The 26,317-nt window shown below is 41.4% G+C and overlaps 1 protein-coding gene and 1 pseudogene across 1 annotated transcript; both read right to left on the bottom strand.

Moving 5' to 3' along the window:
• Positions 1-2,876: 2,876 nt before the first annotated feature.
• On the bottom strand, positions 2,877-10,339 carry pcdh18a (protocadherin 18a). Its single transcript, XM_078538629.1, has 4 exons — positions 7,957-10,339; positions 5,675-5,763; positions 5,407-5,573; positions 2,877-3,756 (listed from the first exon to the last, which is right to left on the bottom strand). Exons 1-4 carry the CDS (start codon positions 10,225-10,227, stop codon positions 3,104-3,106), a joined length of 3,180 nt encoding a protein of 1,059 aa, XP_078394755.1. The 5' UTR covers positions 10,228-10,339; the 3' UTR covers positions 2,877-3,103.
• A 6,160-nt stretch (positions 10,340-16,499) lies between these two features.
• LOC144682036 (small ribosomal subunit protein eS12 pseudogene) lies at positions 16,500-16,880 on the bottom strand (annotated as a pseudogene).
• Between the last annotated feature and the right edge of the window lie 9,437 nt (positions 16,881-26,317).

Genomic DNA, 26,317 nt, shown 5'->3' on the forward strand with positions numbered 1-26,317 from the left:
AGCAAGTACCTAACTATTCTAATCCCATTTTCCAGCACTAGGCCCATAGCCTTGTATGCCTTGGCATCGCAAGTGCACATCCAAATACTTCTTAAATGTTATGAGGGTTTCTGCTTCTACCACCCTTTCAGGCAGTGAGTTCCAGATTCCTGCCACCCTCCGGGTGAAAAAATTCTTCCTCAAATCCCCTCTAAACCTCCTGCTCCTTACCTTAAGTCTATTGCCCTTGGTTATTGATCCCTCCACCAAGGTGAAAAGTTCCCTCCTGTCTACCCTATCTATGCCCCTCATAATTTTATACACCTCAATCATGTCCCCCCTCAATCTCCTCTGCTCCAGGGAAAATAACCCCAGTCTATCCAATTTCTCCTCATAACTAAAACTCTCCAGCCCAGGCAACATCCTGGTAAATCTCCTCTGCACTCTCTCTAGTGCAGTCACATCCTTCCTATAATGCAGATTCCAGAATTGTACGTAATACTCTAGCTGTGGCCTAACCAGCGTTTTATACAGTTCCAACATAACCTCCCTGCTCTTATAGTCTATGTCTCGGCTAATAAAGGTAAGTATCCCATATGCCCTCTTAACCACCTTATCTACCTGTCCCGTTACCTTAAGGGACCGGTGGACGTGCACACCAAGGTCCCTCTGATCCTCGATACTTCCTAGGGTCCTACCATTCATCGTGTATTCCCGTGCCTTGTTTGTCCTGCCCAAGTGCATCACCTCACACTTAGCCGGATTAAATTCCATTTGCCACTGACCAGCCTGTCTATATCCTCCTGTAATCTAAGGCTATCCTCCTCACTATTTACCACCCCATCAATTTTCATGTCATCTGTGAACTTACTGATCAACCCTTCTACATTCAAGTCTAAATCGCTTATACACACCACAAACAGCAAGGGACACAACACCAATCCCTGTGGAACGCCACTGAACACAGGCATCCAGTCACAAAAACACCCCTTGACCATCACCCTCTGCTTCCTGCCACGCAACCAATTCTGGATCCAATTTGCTAAATTGCCTTGGATCCCATGGGCTCTTACCTTCATTATCAGTCTCCCGTGCAGAACCTTAACAAACGCCTTGCTGAAATCCAAGTAGAGTACGTCAAATGCATTGCCCTCATCTACACATCCTGGTCACCTCTTTGAAAAATTCAATCAAATTGGTCAGACATGACCTCCCCTTAACAAAGCCATGCAGACTATCCTTAATTAATCCCTGCCTCTCCAAGTGTAGATTAATTCTGTCCCTCAGAATTGCTTCCCATAGTTTCCCCACCACTGAGGTTAGACTGACTGGCCTGCAGTTCCCTGGTTTATCCCTTCCTTCTTGAATAACAGCACCACATTGGCTGACCTCCAGTCCTCTGGTATCTCTCCTGTGGCCAGAGAGGTATTGAAAATTATTGCCAGCGCCCCTGCTATCTCCTCCTTTGCCTCACTCAACAGCCTGGGATACATTTCATCCGGGCCTGGAGATTTATCTACTTTTAAACCTGCCAGGCCACTTAGAACCTCCTCCCTTTCTACGTTAATTTAAAAAATTATATCACAGTCCTTCTGCCTGATTTCCATACCCATGTCGTCCCTCTCATTTGTGAGCACTGACACAAAGTATTCATTTAGAAGCCTACCCATGCCTTCCAGCTCAAACACTCCGCCGCACACAGTCTACATCTAAGCTTTGAGATTCCTTCCCTAAACCTCTATACCTCAGTTGTACTTTAAGATCCTCCTTAAATCATATCTCTTGAACCAAGCTGTTAGTCATCACTTCACATATCTCCTTCTTTGGCTTGGTTAAAAAAAAAATTGTTGGGATTATTTCTGTGTAGCACTTTGGGACATTTTCCTGGTTAAAGGCACTATGTAAATACAAATTGTTGTTCTTGTGGTTTAATGAATGGAAATCCCAATAATACATATCCACCCCATTAACTCAAAATAAAACTAATTGTATGATGTATGATGGTGCCATTTCTGGAACCAATCAATCAGATAACCAATGTAATTCCCATTTAAATTAAAAAATTAAATCTGTTCTTTACCACTTAAATTTTTTGGAATGTATAAACAGAATACATGTCATTAATGGCAATTTAGTACTGATCATAACTCACAACTAGCAATAAAATCAAGAGTGAATTATGTGCCCATCCATATTGGTGAATATCAATTGTACAGCAAGTACCTCTTTAATGTATTATCACATAAGAATCTAAAATCGACACTCTTAAATAGTACAGAGTGAATAATATGGAGCATTTTTGGTAAACAAAAATCCAGGCAAGGTTCCAAATATCAGGTACTGCATATCACGAATTTATCAGGGAATGTCCTTTTCAAGTTACAATACATTATCATAGAAAATATATTTGTTTTAGAAGGTTCTGTTTTTGGCAGACATGCTAATGTAACTAAAAAATATGCTACAGAAAGATACAGCTACAGTGGTGTGGGTAGCCAGTGAAAAACTGGGGTCACCCATGTCAGCATGAATCAATTGCAACCTTTTAAAGTAGGAGTGATACTGAGGTGCCCCAGTGTCACCTGACAGGAACAGAAGACATGTTGGCAAGTGCCCTAGGGCACCACAAATGAGATAAACAAACAGTAACTACTATACACAATACAGTGACAGAACACAAATAACAAATTAAAAAATGTGTTTGAGTATCAATTAACTCTATAACCTGTAGTCCCACTGGTCGTGAAAGAGTACTCTTTTCAGAACATATTGGAATTGTATTGGCTAAAGTGTGACACAAAGTAGCTCCACTCTTGCTATCAATTAATTATCAAGTTAAAATATATTTTGTTACACCGAGGCAATTTAAAATTGCTTTTTGTAATGAAAAGAAAAGGTAGAATATAAAAATAAGTTTTATTTGAAAAATATATAAATAGAATACAAAATGTATTTTTAAAATACGAACATAATTACACTTAAATTGGTATACTTAATGTGAAAATATAACTGTATTCAAAGTCATAGACACATTTACTTGATAAATGCAAATCGTTGGCAATGACTCTCCGATCTTCCAGTTTCCAAAAAAGAGGAAGAGAAAAAAAAAAGTACACAACCAATTTTAACTCTGTCGGACATCTTGTAAAAGTTTGTTAATTTCTGCTACAAGTTCACTGGCATCAATGAGTTCATGTTTACTCTCTCGCTTACAGGGAGCAAGCTGGCTGAGAACATTATCAAATTCATCTTCTTCATAATTTTCTGGGATTTCCTCCATGGCAGGCAACCATTTAGAGATTGGTGGGGGATTTATATGATTAACAGGAGCTATACCAACACTGTTCACCGGATTCTGGAAATGAGTGCTTGCTGCCCAAGCTGCCACCCCTTGTGGATAGGGAACTGGCTTCACTCCCAAAGGTCCTTTTTTATTTTCCAAAGAATTTACACTGCCAACTTCACTGCATTCTGCATAGATGTCCATTTGTGGAGGCAGCAATCTTTGGAAAACACTGTTCATTTCTGACAAGAGGGATGAAGTCCCCAGGTCCTCTGTCTCCTCATTCTGAGACTCTTTGCCAAAGGTCAAAAAGCTTTTTTTCTTCTCATTGGAATCTGAAGAGTCACAATCATCTTCCTGTAGCTGTTGTGTATCCTCACCAGGAATAAACATGTTGCTCCTGTAATCAGCAGAAACGCCTGAAGACAAAGGGGGCATCCAGCACTGATCAGAGTGGCCCAGTACTTTGCATTCATCTGTGCACAACTTCATTGCTGCAAAACAAAAATCATTAAAAACCATCATTCAAGAAAGTGCCCATCGTAGTGATCACTGGTATCACAGCAGCTGATGTTCTAATCACCTTTCCCACAGCTCCATCACTATTGGGCTAAAGTGGCATAGTGGCTATGTTACTGGACTGGTAGTCCAGAGGTGTGTACTAATGATCCAGACATGCATTCAAAACCTACTAAGACAGCTGGACAATTTAAATTCAATTAATTTTAAATAAAACCTGGAATTAAAAAAAACTAGTGTCGATAATGCTGACCATAAAACTACCAAATTGTTGTAAAAACCAATCTGGTGTACTACTACTCTTTAGAGAATGGAATTTTCCATCTTTACATGGTCTGGCCAATATGAGACTCCAGACTGACAGCAATGTGGTTAACTCTTAACTGCCCTCTGAAATGGCCTAGCAAGCCATTCATTCGTATTCAAGAAGGTGACTCACCACCTACTCAAAAGTTATTAGAGATGGGCGATAAATGTTGGCCTTATCAATGATGTCCCCATCTCATGAATGAATTAAAAAAAAACTATTTTTAGGGCAGATCAAAATGGAAACTGCCAATTTTTCTCAGAAGCAGGAATTAGTGTTTTATTCCACTTGTAAAAATTGATGAACTTGTCAATGCACCGCAGTAGAAATACTAGAAAAGTGCAAAGCTTATAAAACACAGCATGTTCAATAGCAAGACTGAGGGCATAACATCTTAGACAGGAAAATGTTGTAAGGCGTGCTATCAATAGTATTTATGTGACTCAATTTATATTCAATTATTATTGCTTTCTTTATTTCAGCCAATACCATTTGTCTCTTCCCTTGAAATCATACCAAGCATTAGTCAGTGAGGTTTTAGAAACTGCTGAATATATTACCCACATGGGATCCTTTTATTTTCAGAAGGCTGCTTGCTTCAATAGGGATTGAGACTCCACACAAAATTTGTATTGGACTCTCTACAACTCATTTGTTTGCAGTTGATATTGCTGCTAAAAACAGGAACTCTAAATTTATCTTATACACTATGAATAAATTTAGCATTTTGCATATGTATCTTTCGGTTAAACATTGTAGGTATATTAAACAGGAAGTTTAAATAAGAGAGGGAATATAATATATTAGAATTTCAACCAGGCTACTGAGATAGAAGTGTTTATGGTGTACTCTCAGAGGGAGTTCAGCTCACTGATGGGTCTAAACATCAGAATTCTCCAATCTATGCTACTGTTGACCACAGCTTCCAGCTTAGACGGAGACATCAGAGAATCAAACTGAAGTATCTCTCTACTTCTACAGGGTCTTGAGTCAAATGACCTTTGAGCATTTCCATACAATTCTGGGTGGACTCAAGGCCAAAGCAGAAAAAACTAGGATTCAACAACAATTTGCACAATTTGAAAACTAAATTAATCACTGGAGGTTGGAATTAAGCTCGAGAGGGAAGAGATTTATCTTGCAGTTAATTATTTAGTTTTGACCTAAGATTACCTGATGTTGCCACAAGGTGCAGAAAGCTAAAAAAAAATGTTGTTCCCCATCTTTGATCAGCATGAAATGTTGATATAAGTGTTGCAAAGCCTTAAAGGTCAATAATTGTTTTTACTGTGAATGTTAAACAATGTGATTAGTGTACCTGGATGAAATCGATGGCTGTCGGTGACAAAGAGATCACTGAAACCTTCCCCTAGAAGCCTGTCAATGGGAGAATCTCTACCCAAATCGTAGTCACTATCTCCGGCTTCACTGTCACCTCTACCACTATCCTTCAGACTGAATTTGTCCATATCTTGAAGAGCGTATCTACAAAGAGTTAATAACAAATCATTAGAACCATAGATATTATACGAATGTGCATACGTGAAAAGGCAGCAATTAAATGCAATGGTTTTTTTTTTCCTTACCTGTAACTTCTGGAATATTTATTTCCTCGAAAGTTTGGTCTTGGCTGATACTGGCCTTGATGCAGCATACTCAAAAGCTGAGAAACTTGCTAGATGCAACAGAAATAGAAAACCAAATTTACTCTTAGGCAAAAAAAAAAGCAAACAAATCTCTAATAGCTTCTGCAATATTTTTCTGACACAGAGATGTATTTCCACAAGGGCTGTTCTTAACCGTCTGCCATGACTTCAGAGGAAGGAGTGTGGAAATCCTGGAAAAACAACATAAACACTGCTTACATTATTTTTCCAGGGTTTTCTTAGGTCTTCTCTGAAGTTCTAGTGAATCAATGGAAATTCACCCCTTATAATCTGTATATTTATTTCTCTGATCCATTCAAGGACATGAAGCAAGTGACATCAACAATAAGAACATTGTAGTTTTTTAAAAAGCATTTCAGTTACAATAAAACAGTGTTGAATTGTAAGGCACCACACCTTGGGTAGAGCAGTAGTATGTATGAATCAACCGTACAATTCAACCACACAGGAATTTCAATTAACCTCTTAACAGGTTGGAACTCCTCCCATTATTAATCCAACAGTAAAACGATTAATTAGATACTGCAGCTATCAACAACTGTTTAATTTATATGCAAGCTGGACATTTAGTTACGGCCAAACAAGCCAAAAATCTACAAAATGTAACTCTTCTATTTCAATACGTATCTACATGTTTCCACAAAGACAGACAATATCCATGGGCACGTTTACCTTAAGTCATCAGATTTCTAATCAGGAATTTCAATCATTTACTTGTTTTTTTCAATTACAAAATTTCCTACTTCCCATTACAGGTATATTTGATAGAATTTTATTAAAAGCTGTTTTATCATAACTAATGTCTTGCTCCTGAGTGTTTCAAAATTGGAACAAGTTAAATGTTGCAATCATAAGAGGACTGAGGGATGCATTAAAAGTTAAAATCCCAGAGTAAGGAAAGGCGGGTGCTTGAACCTGGCATTGCTAGCAAAGATTTTAAGTCAATTGCACATCAATGCCATCTCTGCAGCTCAGCGAAAGTCACTCTGTATAATTATATACTATTAGTGGACAGAGTTGGCTTCACTAAACTGTTGAGTCACAGAAGTGGAGGTGAGTGTTAGTGGTGCTTTAAAATAAATATTTGTAAGGGGGAAGGGTGATGGAGGTGAAGAACTAGATAAGAAAAAATGTAAGGTTATTGAGCTCTGTGCTCCTCTACTAATTATTCATTTGAAACTTAATAAGAGGTTGAAATTCCTTATGCAGTATTTTCAGTAAACTAGTGGGCACTTACACAATAAATCTGTGCACCCTTAGAGGAGTTGTAACCTATTTAAAGCCAACAGGTTAATAACACTAGTAAAATAGTTCACCAAGGAATTTGGTACATATTCATTACTGTGCACTAATATTTGCTGCAGAGATGCTCCTGTGGTATAATGTGGTCTCTTAAATGGCATAGCATAAATCAACAAATCAATTTTTAAAATTGTAATTAAACAGCTGTGTCAATGAGGTGAAACATCCCATGTGCTGAGGCATTTATACATAATAGGTTCTAGGCAGCAAGTTATCAAACACATAGGCTCTCAGAACTGTCGAAACATTGTTTTGTAATCTTCCCAAGCCACTTGAAGGCTTTTTGCTCAGTTATGCTTCTGTGAGCAATGGTCACCTTCTGACACATAACTCAAGCAGCCATTCTTCATCTGGACTGGACAGTGGGTGATGATGGGCAATTTGATCTCATTGGATAAGCGACAGCCCTTACCAAGTTTTTAAACAGGTACATATGGATCCACACAGGAGAGCAATCAAAAGCTAATTTTACTCCCTTCTAACTTAGATATGCTGAAGCTAATGGTCGTATTCCTACCAATGATTACACTTAGATGAGCTAATATAGCATAAACCAGGGATTGAACCAAGTTTCTTGCTGGCCTGAAATCACACCAGTGCTCACACTTCAACCAAGTGAACCACTGAGGAGACCCATATTTCCACACTTTGATTGCAAAAATCACTTTCCAGAAAACTAAATGAATATGAAAGATATATAGAAAGTTACGGTAAAGCATCTTAACACAAAGAAATTACAGGCTAGAATGTGGTAGAGGCTAGTGGGAAAATATGACAAACCCCTTCACCCATATATATTGTCTTTTAGGTCAATCAAGAGTGGGAGGACAACTGTTTTAATTGTTTGGAATCACAAACTGGAGGAACCACAAATAACTCTCAACATTCAAGATGCTCACCTCAACAGGTGGAGAGGTGTGTGTGAGCTCCAGTGAAAAGTTCTCAGGTAAATGGTTGGACGACAAGGTTACTAAACTGTTGAGAGACTGGCGGCTATGGTTGGTTTGCCTGCTGCACATCTGACCCCGATCTATTCCTGAGAGGGTTGGGGAGGAGGAAGGAGAAGCCCTGTGTTGGGATCTGATGGGTAACGTCCCAGCCGCTGTGTGCACCAGAGTGATGTCCCCTTTGTGAATCTGCCTGGATGGTCGTTTGGGGTGGTGCTGGTAAGTGGATTCTGCCACTCGGCAGTTGTAAGATCTGGTATCTTTTTTTTCCCGATTGCATCTTGTGGCAAACATGGCCATGATGATGAGCAAAACTGCACAAATCACACCCAGTGATATGATGATGATCATGGAGTCATCCAAACTACTTTGTTCATCATGGTGGATTTCTTCCCCAGGTTCAGCCAGCACAACTTTTAAGGCAGCCACTGTGCTGAGACTCGGTGTCCCTTTATCTTGCACAGCCACAACGAGGTCCCAACTTTTCTCCTGACCCCAAACCAAGCTATCATTGGTGTAAATGTCACAAGTTCTTGAATCCAAAATGAAAATTCCATTTTGGTTGCCATCAAGGATGCTACAAGTGAACTCGGCATTGATGCCCGAGTCTTTATCGATCGCTGCTATGGTAGTCACTAAGTAGTTGGGCCCAGCATCAGTCGGGATTGGTACTTCGGCCGTACCATTCCGCAAAACAGGCTTTAGAATGGCAGGTGAGTTATCATTCTGGTCAAGAATGGTCAAAAGAACTGTTGTGTTGGTGGAAAGTTGAGGGGTCCCTCCATCCCTGGCCTGGACAGTGAATGAAATCCTGTTGATCTCTTCACGGTCGAAAGTCCTAAGTGCGTAGATGGCTCCAATGGATGGGTCAATGGTCAGGTAAGTGGTGATGGAGCTGCCAGAGATGTAGGACTCCAGAATGGTGTAGGTAACCTGGCTGTTCTCAGCAAAATCCATATCGGTGGCGGTCATTACGGTGATGAAGACCCCGGGCGAGTTGTTCTCGGGCACGAACAGTTCGTATTTGCTCTTCTGGAACTGGGGGGCATTGTCGTTCTCGTCAGCAATCTGGACGGTGAGGTACTGGACAGTGGTGAAACTTGGAGTGCCCAGGTCCTCGGCGATCACCTTCAGCTTGTACTGGGCGATCTTCTCCCGGTCCAGAGTCTCGTTGGTCTGGATCATGTAGTTCTTCTCGTTGGTCTGCTGGATCCTGAAGTGCCCGTGGCCCTGCAGCCGGCACACCACCTGGCCGTTCCGCCCCGAGTCCCGGTCCTCGACCCGGACCACGGCGATGAAGGTCTCCTTGGGGGCGGCCTCGGAGACGGAGGCCACCTGGTTGCCCAGGGGCACCAGCGTGACGGCGACCTCCGGCGGGTTGTCGTTCACGTCGACCACCTTGACGACGATCTTGCAGTGGGCCGGGATGGAGTTGGGGCCCAGGTCCTGAGCTTGGGCGTCGATCTCGTAGGTCTGGCTGAGCTCGTAGTCCACCGGGCGGAGCAGCAGCAGGTGGCCGGTGTCGGGGTCGACGCGGAAGGTCTCCAGCACCTGGGGGGCCACGTGGCCGCCGAAGGAGTAGACCACCCTGCCGTTGCTGCCCTCGTCCGGGTCGGTGGCGTTCAGGTCGAGGAGGAGGGAGCCCTCGGGCGTGTCCTCCGGCAGCTCGATGGCGTAGGAGGCTTGCTCGAAAGCCGGGCTGTTGTCGTTGGAGTCGGCGATGCTGATGCGGAGGAGCGAGGAGCCGGACTTGGGCGGGTCGCCGCGGTCCGAGGCGATGAGGCGCAGCTCGTAGCGGGACTGCCGCTCCCGGTCCAGCTCGCGGACCACGATCAGGTCGGCGTACTTGGCGCCGTCGGTCCGGGTGCGGACCTCCAGCGCGAAGTGCTCGCTGGGGGTGAGCGAGTAGGTGTGGAGGGAGTTGTCGCCGGCGTCCGGGTCCGCGGCGCTGTCCAGCGGGAAGCGGGCGCCCACCGAGGCGCTCTCGAAGATCTCGACCGGGATGAGGGGCCGGGGGAAGCGCGGCGCGTGGTCGTTGAGGTCCAGCACCTCCACCTCCACCTGGATCAGCTGCAGGTGCTCGGTGGGCAGGGTGATCACGTCGAAGCTGATGCGGCAGGCGGCCGTCGGCCGGCACAGCCGCTCCCGGTCGATCCGCTCGCCGATGCGGACCTCGCCGTCCTCCTCCCGCACCGTCAGCAGCGACGAGTTCAGCCGCTGCATCACGCGGAAGCGCCGGGACCACGGGTTGAGCTGGCCGGCCAGGGTGTCCGCCAGCCGGCCGATCACCGTGCCCACCGGCTGCTCCTCGTACACCCGGTACCTGACGGTGATGCCCCCCGGCGGCGCCGCCGCCGCCTCCTCCTCGCCCATCCAGCCGGCCAGCACCAGCGACAGGAAGAAAGCCCGGCGCCTCGCGCTCTCCCGCTGGGATTGCCCCATCTTCGCGGGGAGCCGCTGCTCGGCCGCACACACCCCCCCCCAAAAAAACTCCTGCGAACCCCGCCCACCAACACCAACACAAACAAGACTCCTGACAAACTCTCGCCTGTTCTGTCGCTCTCCCAAGTGTTTTCACTTCACCCCCCCCCCCCCCCCAAAAAAAAAGTCAACTCCGTGTCGATCCCGCAGGGCCCGGTTCCTTCTTATTCACACTCGGGACACATCTGACGCCTGGATTTTGACAGCAGTCAAAGACACAAAGCAGCCTTCATGTAAAAGTGGCGGCGTCCCCGGCAGTCCTTTCTTTCTTTGAGAGCCACTTCTTTCCCGTCCAGGAGAGTCGATTCTATAAAATACTCTCTTTTGCAGATTAAAATTTGAGCAGCCGTTGAGGATATTTGGCGGAGGAAAGCGGGGTTGTTGTATTTTTCTCTCTCTCTCTCTCTGTCTCTGTGTCTGCCTGTCTGTAAAAAGTCAGCCGCACTCTGGTCAACTGTGCTGCACTTCAGTCTCTGGCTCAACACTCGGATCCAGCTCAACACAAACTTCACTCCAACTCGCTCAAACTTTCCCAAAAGGCGCGTGCCGCCAGGCGGGCCAGCCAATGGCGTCGCGCCTTCCCAAATCTCAGCGACCAATCACAAACCTCATCCCCCAGCCCGAGGGAGGGAGGGAGGGTGGGTTTAGAGGGGGAGGGCTCGACCACGCCTATTGGCTCCCGCCCGCCAGCTCCGAACAATGTCAGAAAGTGGGGTGGTTCCCATGGACAAGTCCCAGTCGCTCCCTTTCCCTCTCGCCAGGGTCCAATATCAATGCGAACTACCTTTTTTTCTTTTTAATTCCCCTGGCTACTCTTTTCTCTTCTCCGAACCATAAATCTTCGCCTCCGTTTTCCCGCTTTATCTCTGATATTCCCATTGTACGTTACTCGTTTTGATTGTCTAAACCTAATTATTTCCTGCTCTTCTTACCATCAAGTTACACAATTTTCACTCAATGTAAGTCGCTGTGTAGATACTAACCGATTTGGGTTCCCTTTTTTTTATGAACTGCATTAGATCAGCCCACTCGCTGATCCATTTTCCGGCTTGAACGTGTGTTTTCCTAACTTTATTACGTTTCCGTGAAGACATGCCAGTTATTACATTTTCCTCTTAATTATTAATCTTTCCCAGATCATCTCAGAAGGGTTGTACACGTTTGTTTTCAAGTTTTTCTTTCATGAATCAGTAAACTTGTTCGAAACAGAGGAAAGAAAACTCGAAAGTCTTCAGCGTTTACGCGCAGGGCTAACGAAACTCGGCTCTTGTTTTAAAACTTATTTGTGAAGACAGGCAAGCTCATACTAAAAATCCCAACTGTCACCTTAAAATTAAAATGGAACAAACTGCAACTGTCACTCATAAACGGATTGCAGGCTGTGTTTTTTTTTGGTGTCTGTTTGCAATTCACGTGCAGAGAGTTCTCCAGAATAAATGCTTACACGAAAATCTGCCATGGTCTACACCGATTAAATCTGGCTTGAAATATAAACACCTGCAATTGTGACAAAATAATCTTTATTGCAACAAAAAACTAAAGTTTCATCAACCATCTGCATTTGCTTGTTTTGCGCTTTTTATTATTTAGTATAATCCCCTTTTCTCTGCTTTCTATGGTTCTCTAAACCTCACTGTCCCTCGTTTTCTGAGTTGGTCTCTCTTTTTGTTACGCTGGGAAAGGGAGGGGGTGGGTTTAAAGTCACTAAGGAGATTCCAGACAGACGTGAGAGCGAAGCACAGACTCTCGCTTTCTCCTGCACTCAAATGCCTTTTAAAAGCTATTACTGATCCTCCATACAGGCAGCGTCGTGTGGAAAATCATGGATAAAAGAAGGGTGCCTCATGAATGTATTTAGTAATAGGTCACGCCGGTGGGCATTCTACCCCATGAATACTGTTTTACAACTTTGCGGCCTTTTCATAACTTATCTGCGAATTAGCATCCTATATGAGGAGAAAAAGCAAACACGAGCAACTGCAGCTTTAGAAGCCCACGGCCATCTGGCGCAAATCTCCAACAATCGACCCAATAATTGCATCAATTCAGCTTTAGCAAAAAAAAACTCCATAAACACCAATAGGGCACGTTACCTCCGCTCAAAGGGATTCCAGTGATCGGATAATTCTATTAGTTCACGCTCTGCTTCGAGAAGTTCTGATAATTCTTAGAAAATCAGATTTCTGTGTAAGTTCACGTGCAAGACCTATTTAACAGCCGAATCGCGCGGTTTTCTGCTGCTTTAAGGATATTTGAAGGAGTTCGGATGATGTCAATCCCCCATCATCAAAAGGAGAGAGAGAGAGAGTTTTCCGAAAGAGATGGACCTGAAAAGACTTCTGTAAAACTGCACTACGACACCCTAGAAGTTCCATATTCTCACCTCGCAATGTTTTCGGATCGCTATAAATACATTCTGCTTCTTTAAAGAATAAATATATATATTTTTTAAATTAACTTTGAAAACTGCCCCCCCATGTGTCACGTGACAGGAGGTTTTAAAGTTTATTTTCCGCTTAGTCCGTAAACTTTGGAAATTGAGCCTGTAATGACCCCCCTAAAATCACGTACTGATCCTTGGCCTGTGGCAAACAATACTTAGGTTTAAATGTTGCATCAATAAAAATCTTAGGGGCCCCGCAGAACCTTTTTTTTTAACAACGGAAGCTCTTGGGTGACAATGGAAGGCATAGTGTCACACGTGTAACCATCAGGGCTTAGTGCTTCTCTACGAATTCTGTATTGTTGAGTGTATTGAGGCACGCGTGTGGGATGCTGTTAACCTCACTCCTGGTCAGCTATCCCAGCCCTGTTCTTCAACATGCTGCTGCTTTCCTCGGTGCCCCTATTTATAAACAGCAACTTCCAAAGTCCTCAGTACCATATGCCTCACGACGCCAGCTTGCATTTCAATCGGGAGCCTCTCACGTTCCAAAGGGTCTATGTCAAACTAATTGGATACCGAGCGACAGGACAGGCTAAAGCTTGGCTTTTAAGGAACGTCCGAGAGGGAGGGCGGTAGAGATGAAGGTGGATTTTAGGGAGGGAGTTCCAGAGCTTAGGGTCTGCGCAGCTCAAGGCACCGTGGCCAAACGAAATTTGGGATGTGCAAGAGGCGAGAATTGGAGCAGCTCAGATATGTATTTCTTCTCTGCCTACAAAACAGTCAATGGTCAGTGACAATTGTCATAATTGACAACTCGGCTTCGGGGCTTTTCCAGTGCCAGCAACGCCGGACACCTATTAAGCACTTCTTCATAGTTGGCCATGATTCGCTTTCATCTCCGCCATTGCAAAATGATGACCCTTTTCTAGCTTTTGTCTCTTAATCAATTGCCCCTCTACATATTTGGTGTGTCTATCTCCACCATTATTTCTCCATCACCTGTTCAAACATTACCAACGTTCACCCTGCCCTGCCCAATCATTTTTCCCCAACACTAAGGGATCTACAAGCGACAATTCCCCTCATCATGAATCATTTGCGCATCTCCTCTCCCACGATTCATTTTTCTTTACCACCGCTTTACAATTGAGGCCCAATGTATAAAGAAAATAGGGTGCGTTTTGAGACAGACCAGGAGTCTGAAGCGCTGTCTCTTATTTCACAAGCGCAGATGGTGACAGTAAAGAAAAGCGGACGGAAGAAATGACCAAATTTGTCGGATTCAGATTAACTCAAATTATTGAAAGAATTTGCCCATTCCGATTGTATTTGCTTCATTCAGTGAAAATTCGCAATGTTTGAATTGATCGCTTTAATTGTGGGCCCTCGGAAGCTTTGTATCCTAGTATTGTTGCAAAGACACTTCAATCCCAATTATATTTAATATTGAGTGCGGCCAACCTTTTTACTTGTCTAGCAGTCTAACTCCCACTTAAATGTAAACATCCACAGGGAGTTATTCTTATCGGCAGTGTTATATGTTTTATAGTGGTTCAATGCTCAGCAATGTTTTTCTTCATTTTCAATGTGTTGACTGGCAGCACCTCCATTCCCAAGTCTATACTCTGCCTTCAACATAATGAGTTTGGTGTCAATAGGTATTTGGGTATAAAGAGTGGAATTTTATCAAGCAATGAGATCCTGAATTAGATAACGTTCTAGTAAAAATATTGAAAACATGACATATTTTGGGGGAAACATGGACTGTGATATTCAGGATTGTTACACATGTTCTCAGGAGGCTTTTTAAAATTCGTCCATAGGATATGGGCATCGCTGGCTAGGCCAGCATTTATTGTCCATCCCTAATCACCCTTGTTCAGAGGGCATTTAAGACTTAACTGCATTGCTGTGGCTCTGGAGTCACATGTAGGCCAGACCAGGTAAGGACAGCAGATTTCCTTCCCTAAAGGACACTAGTGAACCAGATGGGTTTTTACAACAATCAGCAATGGTTTCATTATCAGACTTTCAATTCGATACTTTTACTGAATTTAAATTTCACCAGCTGCCCTGGTGGGATTCGAACCCCGGTCCCCAGAGTATTACCCTGGGTCTCTAAAATATAATTCTAGTGACAATATCACTGCACTACTACTTCCCTATCTTAATATATTGAAATTAAATGCCATGTGTCAAAGAGTGAATATGCACATTAATTTCATCATGTTGCCTTCATCATACTTTACTGGTGGCCATATTTGCAGCTGCTGGATTGACACAGTAATTCCATTTCTTCAAGGTCAACCATATCACCTGTGGGATGGTGAAAGTAGCATTTTGCCTTCAAGCAACACTCCTCCCCCTTCAGGTACAATGCCCGAAGAGGGCATTAGCAACTATGGACTTCCATTGGGTTAGGCCATGATTATGCTTGGCAAAGTACTGCCATTGCCTTCTGCAATATGGCTGACCAGGAAATTCTTCCACACTTACCACCTGCCATCAGGCATATTGGAAGGATTTACAGGCTATTATCAACCTTTTTGGCTGTGTTATGAACACCTCGTCTATGGCCATCAAGCATTGAAGTGGGTCTTGAACTGGGAGCATCTGGCCCACATGTAAGGATACCACAAGACCTCACTTCAATCAACACATCAGATGAAAATCTATTGCCCAGTATTCAATGATAACCGCCATTCAAGTGCTGTCTCCTTTGGAATTCAGCCAACTCACTGCCCAAAAGATAACTAGGTAGAAATAAATGCACTTAATGTTGCCCAACTATCAGGACATAAAAGTGTACTAATTTTACTCCCTGTTCTTTTTTGTGTATTGTACAAACACTTAAAAAGAGGCACAAGAATATTCCAATTCATTCCTTGGTTGAAAAACATATAGTGAAGATTTTAATCCAATTTTCTTTTGTCAGATAATAAATATAAGTGGTGAGGAATGGGACCCCCTTTTCCACTTATATCAGTATCAAGTATTCCCAGATCAAGTATCACATGACTAGAAATAAATTTCTATAATGTATTTCATGATCTCAGGATATTCCAAAGTACTTTACAGCCAAGTAAGTACTTTCCTAAAAAGTGTAGTTACTGTTGTAATGTAAGAAATGCAGCAGTCAATTTGCACTCAGCAAGATCCCAGCCAGCAATGTGATAATGGCAAATATTTTTAATTTAATCATGGGATGTGTGCATTGCTGGCAAGGCCAACATTTATTGCCTATTCCTAATTTCCCTTTAGAAGGTGACAGTGATTCACCTTCTTAAATACAACTGAGTGGCTTGCTGGGTTATTTCAGAGGGTAACCACATTGCTGTGGGACTGGAGTCATATATAGGCCAGATAAAATAAGGACAGCAAATTTCCTTTCCTAAAGAGCATTAGTGAATCCAATGGGTTTTTACAACAGACTGGAGGTTTCATGGTCACTATTGCTGATACTACTTTTTAAAATCTAGATTTATTTAATTGAATTTAAACTCCTCAGCTGCCATGGTGGGATTTGAATTCATGTCTCCAGATAATTTGTTCAGGCCTCTGGATTACTAGTCCATTTACACCACCACTACTCTGTTTTGGAAATGTTTGTACTTATTTATGAAACATGTTACTTTGCCCTGAAATAATTGTCAACTATATCCTTGGCTTATGAGTCTTTGCCATAATCCTTGACAGCAACATGGAGGCAGCTTACAACCTTGCGATGTTTCCCTTCTCAATCTATTTTGCACAGACCTACCCACTCACCGAGCTTCTTGTTATCACTTACTTTAATCAGGTTAATCTGATGTTCAGCACAGAGTGCCTCCATCAATGTAACATTCTGTGCCCCATCACAGCTGCCTGCCAGAAGTGAACTTGTCATTTGTCCAGCACCTTGACGGCTTCCTGGAGGAAAAGCCACTGTGAATGTATGGAGTTTTCAGCACTTCATGAAGTGCAGTGTTAACACCCATGACACTTCTGCAGTTATGCATTCCTCAGCCATTGTGCTGCTTAACCACTGTGCTACTATACCCCTTGATCATTTTTTTTTAGCACTATTGGTTAATAAATATTGCCAGGATAAAGTTTGATTGAGAACAAAGCTACTCCAATCGATATAACTTACTACCAGTTTCAGAAGAGCACCTCCTAATATTCTAACATCGGTTTTTCTTGTGTAATTTAAACTGCCAAGTTAATGTTGTTTCTGTGCTAAAGTACATTCAGTTCCATGACTTTGGCCTCATCCCATTAGAAATTGAGTTGAGCTTAGCTGCTTAAATGCATCTCATATAAACTACCAAAGAAAAGATACCTTTATCCCATGTGTTTGGGTTAAATTTGAACTTAGGTCCTAGTTATAAAACTACACTTTCTTGTGGGCTAACTTGTTTGTGTCCTAGACTTCTATATATATGCTTACCAGACTTCACTCCCTTCCCCACTAAACTAAATATTTCCTTTCCAATAACCAGATGGTTTTTTTGGAGAAATATTTCTGTGCTCCAAGTACTGCTGAATTGGGGTTATTTTCTTTGCTTTTGTGAGCGGTGGGGGTTCAGTCAATAGTCAAAAGTAAGCAATGTATCAGAAACAGAATTTTGAGATGACAGATCAGATTCTGTTAAGGAATGCTAAGGCTTTTTTTTAAAGCTCCTCTCCTGTCTCTGGTATTGCTTGTGAATCAGCAATGGTTGTGTCTAAAATATTCACTTTCCAAGTAACCAAAATAACTGTTTCTGCATGAAATTGTTTCAGATGTGTGATTAACACTGCTCTTGTGCTCCCTTTGTTTATTCCTGCTAATAATAACCGTTTAAATAATGCAAATTGATTCAGTTCTCTATCCAGATGAACTGTTAAATGTTGCCAGATGACAGGTGTTGCTTTGTTGGTTTATTTTCTTGGCAATGGATATCTCCTGCTTTGGCCTGAGGAAAATGAAATAGTTTTTTTTTGCAACATTCACAGCCTTGGACTGGCAACACTGGGTGTTGGATTGGTAGCAGCAAGTATGGCACTGCAGATGCTCTCAGTAGACATGTAGGGTGACTTTCTTTCTCGGCCTATTTCTCGGAGACTAGGTCCCTGCTAAATTTGTAGCAGATTTTATCTCATTACCACAATACAAATTTAATTCTGATGCTGCTGATTTTGTTGCATCTGACTCAGATATTGTAGCAGTGCCAGAGACTGTAGAAGTGACAGATGCATTTGCATTGTCAAACTGAACAACAGGAACAGGCAAGCTTCAACCTCCATAATAAAAAAGCACTTGAAGTACCAGAAAGAGAAACACACAGTGTCTGAGGAGGAGGCAAAGCAGGCCCAAATTCTCTGCTCAGCATTGCAAGGTTCTCTTTTACTTTTGCCTTTACTGTACCATGTGTGTTATTTGGAACTGCAGTGACCAAATGAGGATGCAGTTGTGCAGGAAGTGTCTTCAGTAGCACTTCTTTAGTAGTACTATGCAATTGATCATGAATGTTCTTTGGAGCTGGTATCAGATATTGTATAGTTTCAGACTTTGCAATGTAAAACAGAAGAGATCCATTTTTCCCTTGATCCACTGTAATTATCCCATCACATTGAACTTTCCCAGTGAACATGTTTGCTTTCGCTGATGATGACTACTGATTTGGGAAAAGTTTGAAATATTTTGGCTTCATTGATGCACAACCAAATGGCACCTTTTTCTCTTTTGGTCAAATTGAATTCACCACCTTCCTAGTTCTTGGTCATGGATTTCAGATTAGTGGGTATATAAGTATTTAAAAAAAGCTTTTGCAACATTACAGTATCTTAACAAATATATACACAGTATATTTTAATGTTTCCTACACTGCAACAGAAAATAAACCATAAAAGTACCCAATTGACCATAAAGCATTTTGGGATGCCCCTATTTAAATGCGAATTATTTTCTTACATACAAACCAGAAATATTAACTTCAACTGCTGTAACTTGGTCATTGGTAGAACAAAAATATGTATATAATACTTACATGACTAAAATGCAGGCCAAAACTTAAAAATCATAGGTACCCCTGCTGAGGTTATCTCTGTGAAGAAATTATCATATAAAGAGCAGCAACAACTTTACAATGGTGGAAACATTTTTTGAAAAAGTCAAAATGCCTGGTTCTTCGTTCTCAGCTGACACTGGTGAAATTTATGGATAATTTGTTCTAAAAATCCAGATCTAAAAATTCAGAATCCTAGAATTCCACTCAAATAGAACATTAAGAAAATCAACAAGGCTATCCACACTTTCTGAAATCTTTCTGGAGGAATGGATTTCAATTCTTTTCAGTTTTGGAAGCCGGAGGTGATAACCAAGGCAGTGGGGCCACCGCTGTGGTTAAGGGATGAATAGCCACAATGTTGAAAAAAATAGTCATTGACTAACTATGGAAATATGAAGAAAACCATGTGGTCAAAAGTCTGGTTTAATAGAAATAAAGAGCTTGTGTGGCAATTCGATACCCAGGATGCCCTTCAGTGAATACTTTTTGTTGATTTTTAAAAAGTATTACAGCTGTTTACAACTTTCTTAAACAGCATACAATAGAACTTTGAGTAACTGCTGTTTATGAAAAAAACAAATTTGGACTTCATTGCAATTATAGGGTCTTGATGCTGCGGACAGCTCAATAGCGTCAATACTGCCTCGATTAGATAATGAAAGAGTAATGTGGAAATTCCTCAATAGCTCAGCAATAGTCTATTTACATTGTTCTGATACTATTACCTAAGTTATTGCTGGATGATGACTGTTTGCTAAGATAGAATGTGTGGATAAGAATATCATTGAAGTATGATTACAAAGATGGCTGTTTTCGTTTACTGACTTTGATGTGCAACTTTCAAGAAGTTCTCAATTAAGTAGTCACAGACAAGGTTGGCTGCTTTTAAATGGCTACCTTTTATGTTTTATAGCTAACAGATGAAATCCTCCCTCCCCCACCTGGCACCCCTCCATGTCTGGTTTACTGTCTTCCTGATGGATTTGGAGCAAGATGTTGAAGTTTTGATACAGTTGAAAGAAAGGCAGTAGTATGAACATAAAGCAAAAAATTATCTTTACTACTTGCAGCAAAATCATAAATGCACTCATTATATTTGAACTTATGATTTTGCTGCAAATTGTGAACAAAGTAAATCTTCATATTCATGAGCATTTTATATTCTGCTCTTAGGAGGCTTGAAGTACCCTCTAGAATGATGTGTGCTTCAAGCAGTTTTTATATATAATGTTAATATAATGCCCATTATAAGAGGTATTGAACACTTGGAATATTTAAGTAAAAGTAATTTTGTAAATATGTACACAAGACTGTTACCTTTTACAAAAAATATCTTCTGCTCTTCTGACTCTGGTTTACTTTGCATTCATCCCCTCCTTAAATTTTATCAGTGATGGAGCTTTCAACCTGCGCCCTGGAAATTTCTCTAGCGATCTTTCTCACATGTCTCTCTAACTTCAAAAGCCACATAAAGATCCATAATTTACTGTAGGAGTGAATCTAACATGCCTGCCATTAGTTAGACTTGCCCTTGCACGTTTAAGTTTTAACCTTTATTTGGAATTTAAGTTCGTATTTAGCGTGCAAGCACTGTACCGCAACTTCACGCCATTCAATTCATTTAATCGGTGAGGCAACCAGTGAGCTGCCACTTTTCGTTAAGCTTACAGCGGAGCAGCACATCTCAGACAGCAGCTTTTTAACCTCGTATCTGCCCTCAACTGAAGTTGCTGTATCATCTGCACATAAGTAATGGCGAGCTTCATTAACTTCGCTGTCCGTTTTACTGGAAATTATGCTCAATGTCACTCTTTTCAGCCTTTCCTTTAGCTACCTGCTCTAATTCCTTTTCTGCTTATGCTCAGTGTTTATTTTCTTCCCCTCTCCCTTTTATTCTGAAGTACTCATACTTCAATTTAACATGGCTTATTTTCGGCATTTGAACCTTAATTTTCTCATTAAATAGCGCCACAACTGTCAAGAAAGAAAAAAAGAAACTTAAAATATTGATAGTTCAGCTGCTTAAACGATTGATCGTTCTGACATTGATATACCAACGACGAAGTTCTCTAAAGTAGCATAATATATAAGTTATTCTTCGAGTCATTTGTGACTGCTTGCATTCTATGAAGAGAGACTGGATAGGCTAGGGTTGTTTTCCTTGGAGCAGAGAAGGCTGAGGAAAGACCTGATGGAGGTATACAAAATTATGAGGGGCATAGATAGGGTAGATAGGAAGAAACTTTTCCTCTTGGCGGAGGTGTTAATAACCAGAGGGCATAGATTTAATGTAAGGGCAGGAGGTTTAGAGGGGATTTGAAGAAAAATATTTTCACCCAGAGGGTGGTTGGAATCTGGAACACACTGCCTGAGGGGGTGGTAGAGGCTGGAACTCTCACAACATTTAAGAAGCATTTAGATGAGCACTTGAAATGCCATAGCATGCAGGGCTACAGGCCAATTGCTGGAAAATAGGATTATATAGGTGCTTGATGGCCATCACAGACACGATGGGCCAAAGGGCCTGTTTCTGTGCTATATAATTCTATGATGCTATGACTCTATGAGAAACCACATGGGCTGCATTTTTGGAAATTCCACTTACTTTACAACACCATATAATGTTAAGATTGCTACAGCAATGGCACAAATGGTAGATTGAATTGCCAGAAGTATTAATTTCTAATAAAGAAGTACACTGTGTTAAAGCAAGAACATACAATGCTATTTAATGACTGTGACCATGTTGCATTATGTCATTTCATCTTTAGTGAATACTCAATAATCTTTGGCACAGTCAATCAAACAATCCTCCTCCAGTAGTCTTCTTCATTGTCCAAGTCTGTCAGATTGTCCTTGATTGATTTCACTCCTATCTATCCAATCATAGCCAGGGTATCTTTAATAATAGCTTCACTTTCTACCTCAAACCAAAACCTCTAGAGTATCTCAATGATCCATCCCAGGCCCCTCCTTCCTTATCTAGATGTTTCCCCTTGTTAAAATCATCAAAGCAATGTGGTCAGTGTCCAAATTTACACCAATTACATCCAGCTCTTGCTCTCCACTACTTTTCTTGACACCTCTGCTGCCTCCATGCAGTCAGAATAATTATCTCACATCTGGTGCTGGATAAACTGTAGTTTCCTCCAACTAAATATTAGAAAGATAAAGGCATGATCTCCAAGACAGACTCCATACACTTGTCAAAAACAGAATTACCTGGAAAAACTCAGCAGGTCTGGCAGCATCGGCGGAGCAGAAATCAGTTAACGTTTCGAGCCTTCATGGCCCTTCGGCAGAACTGAAGCATAGTTAGAAGAAGGGAGAAATATTATGCTTCAGTTCTACCGAAGGGCCATGAAGGCTCGAAACGTTAACTGATTTCTGCTCCGCCGATGCTGCCAGACCTGCTGAGTTTTTCCAGGTAATTCTGTTTTTGTTTTGGATTTCCAGTATCCGCAGTAGCTTTTAGCTTTTTGTTTTTATCCATACACTTGTCATTCACTTCAACCCCTCCCTGGCCAATAGCCCAGGCTCAACAACATTGTTCACAAATTTAGTGTTCTTGGGCCTTGGTTGAGCCTTTGACCACTTTTTTCTCCAACATAATGGCCATCTACTTCTTTAGCATCTGCCTTCATCCATAATTGGCTCATTTGCTTCTAAGACTCGCATTAATGCTTTTGTCATCTCCTGACTGCTCTCTCAGTCAGCAACATTTGTAATCTTTTGTTCATCCAAAACCCTGGTTCCATATGCTGCCTTGGTGCCACTCACTTCTCATTTTCTTCATCACTTACCTACATTAGCAGCTGATCCCACAATGCCACAAATTTACAATTCTCATCCTTATGTTTAAATTCTTAAATGGCTTTACTCCTTGCTATCTCTGTAACCTCTTCAAGCCCTACAACCCTACCTCATAGTCTCCATTCCTCTTACTGTGGCCTTTTGTGCATTTTTTCAGCAATCATTAGCAACTGTACCTTCAGTTGCCTGGGCCCCAAGCTCTGTTATTTCTTCCCTAAATCTTTCAACTTGTCACCCCATTCTTCTCGCTCTCCAAATGTTGTGACATTTTCTTATTTTAAAGATGCTAAATAAATGCAAACTATCTTTGATGCAACATGGTATCACATCTACTCCCAAAACACTAGATTTTTGATCTCAACCATGGAGTTTGAAAAACTGGAACTAAATGAGTGGAAAATCAAAGAGAGACACACCTACAGCCAATATTGTGCCTATTCTACCAATCAATTCCAGAGTGGTTTGGGAGCATGATGTTCATTTCCCTTACTTGCAGCTGTGGAATCATGGCAGGGGGAAACAATTGGATAAATGAAGGAGCGAAAGTGGAAATTTTTTCAAAATTTTCAATAACATACAATTACATATGTTGTTTTTCATGTATTTACATAGATCAGTCTCTTAGCATTCCCTGTTGTTAGTGTCGGTTGATGTGTAGTATATTGTGATCATAAATGAAATTGTTGCAATTTTGCAACTTACTCCTTCTGCTTTGAAATCTTCTCCCTTGCGAGCTGATGCCTGGTCCCCTCTATGTTTTTGTTTAGTTAATTATTCTTTCTCTTCACTGCACAGCTGCATTATGACTTCATTTGATATGCACTTGTATTTTCTAGCTCGGTGCTATCCTGTCCTGTTTGTTTTCTACAACCACAGACTTCAAATCCAGCTTTCGCGATGATGCATTCTCAACTTGATTTTTTTCGGCAGTAAACCCCTGAGTTTATTTCATTGTTTTACTTCTAGGCATTCCAACCCTATGTGAGGAAAAATATCTGGACTAGTACTACCTTTTGATGAACACACTGTTCAAATTCAAGTTCAGCTGCCAAGTCAGGCAGGTCATGAGATACTTGGATAGTACACTAAAGGTTTTGATGTTCATGACACTTAGGCCATGTATGTTGAGTCATGACTGAGAACATTAGAATGATTGGAAGATGGTTTGGGTAACTGAGACTTCCCCCCCACCCCCCCCAAAACATTTGTTTTTTTTTAATGATTTAAGTTTCATTGTTACAATAACTCTGCCATTCATGAGAAATTGTCATGGTATCTGTATTACCAGAGAATGTTGTTTGCTACAATATGATTGATAATTTTAGCTCATGATTCATTGAAATTGTTCTTGAATTGGATTTGTTTCTGCTTTTGGAGATATGAGAGCAATTGAACATAAAAACAAGGATGTTATGCTTCAGTTATACAGGGCATTGGTGAGACCACACCTTGAATACTGGTGCAGTTTTGGTCTCCTTATTTAAGGAAGGATGTAAATGCATTGGAGGTGGTTCAAAGGAGGTTTACTAGATTGGTTCCTGGAACGAGCGGGTTATCTTATGAGGAAGGGTTGGACCGACTGGACTTGTTTCCACTGGAGTTTAGAAGAGTAAGGGGTGACTTGATTGAAGTATATAAGACTCTGAACAGCCTTAACGAGGTGGTTGTGGAAAGGTTGTTTCTTCTTGTGGGTGTGTCCAGAATTAGGGGGCACTGATTTAAAAATAGGGGTCGCCCTTTTAGGACAGAGATGAACAGAAACTTTTTCTCTCAGAGGATTGTGCGACTTTGGAACTCTCTGCCTCAGAAGACTGTAGAGGCGGGGTCATTGAATATTTTTAAGGTGGAGGTAGATAGATTCTTGTTAGGCAAGGGAATCAAAGGTGGTAGATGGGAAATGTGGAATTCGAAACACATACAGATCGGCCATGATCTTATTGAATGGCGGAGCAGGCTTGAGGGGCTGAATGGCCTATTTCTGCTCCTATTTCATACGTGATTATTTGATGGGACAACAGTTTCTGGAATTGGTTGAGATACTAAACTATGAGTTATTGAAGAGAGAGTGTTTTTTTTGTTCTGCAATGTTTGGCCAAAGTGACCCTACAACACCATGCATGTGCATGTGTATATTCATTCTAAACTACAGCACATAGATACACATTCACAATGTTTTTAACAATATAGATTTTGTGAAATATGTGTTTAGCTGCTTTCTTATGCTTGAGTTTCAGGGGTTTGATTGATGAAATATAGATGTTAGGCCACTTTTACATTTGAATTCTCAGCTAGATTCTCAGCTCTCCGATGGCTTAGTGGTTAAATTATGCCACTCAGAGCAGACTAGTCACAACATTGGCATATTGTTTGACCCTGAGCTGAGCTTCTTATCTTATATTTGCTTCAAGTTCCCATCTGAATTGCCAGCTAGCTACTAGTGCTTGTGAAATCATACCCTTGAGTTAACACTTTTAGGGTATCGGGGCATTTTCTTTGTCCTGGCTAATTTCAGCAATGAAACTCACTTTCTGCACTTTCATCAGGAAAACATCCTTTCCACTCACAAGCGTTTCCACTCTGCCCTCCTCTGCTGCATTATTTGTCGTGTATCACATCACTTCTTAGAAAAACGTGTGCATCTTCCCTTACCATTGCACTGGGTTATGAATGTCTTCTCCATTTCATTTCAAATTGTTGGCTTAACAATTATTCTGACGAGGAATTGCATCTTTTCAGTGACCCAAATTGTTGGTGCATTCCCAAATTGTTTTGTTTATTTTATGTTTAATTCTATAATGTACTCATTGCAATCGTGGTAGAACGAACAATTCATTTTGCATAATTCAAAACAGCACAATAAAATATGAAAATGTGCTAATATAAGAAAAAATTAAATAATTGGTACGTGTCCTGTGATATTTTCATTTATAATATTATCGATAATAGTTTTTTATTGCTTGTGTGTTTATGGTAACCAGTAAATGTATTTTATCAAAATGCTAAAAGGATCATCTGATTTTGTGAAAACTGATTCCTTAATACTGAAGTACTAAATGAAAGACATTTTGTCGTAAGTTCTAGGCAATAACACAAAGAATCTCCTTGGTGTTGCACCGCCGTCAAGCAAACAAAGTTAGATACGGATTTAAGACCACATTGTGGAGTTAGCAAGTAAACTCTGGCATCTAAAGCACCAAGTGCAGATGAAGCCATAATGAAGTTTGACATGGCTATAGATCATAATCACCTACCCGCCCCCCACCCCCAAGTACAATGCAGCTAAAAACTCTGCCAGGTTTAATTAGGTTGGATAGGGGCTACTTACTGCATTGTGCCTGAACACAAAATTTGGAAATCAGATTACCAAGTGCACAGACAGACTTTAATAAAGTTAGTCATTGCATGGTGGCACTTATAGTCTGAACGGTGCACAACAAAACTCTATTGTACAGATGCGTACACAAACTGGGAAACGTGCCTCAAGATGCACAAACTCTAATGGTAGCGGTAGGCTCGACTCAGATACCACCAATATAAGGCCTTCAGGCGTTACACTGCACAGCCACAAACTTACCGAAAAGTTAGAATTCCGTTCATACTG

The sequence above is a fragment of the Cetorhinus maximus genome, chromosome 1, assembly GCF_964194155.1.
Source record: "Cetorhinus maximus chromosome 1, sCetMax3.hap1.1, whole genome shotgun sequence".
Classification (NCBI taxonomy): Eukaryota; Metazoa; Chordata; class Chondrichthyes; order Lamniformes; family Cetorhinidae; genus Cetorhinus; species Cetorhinus maximus.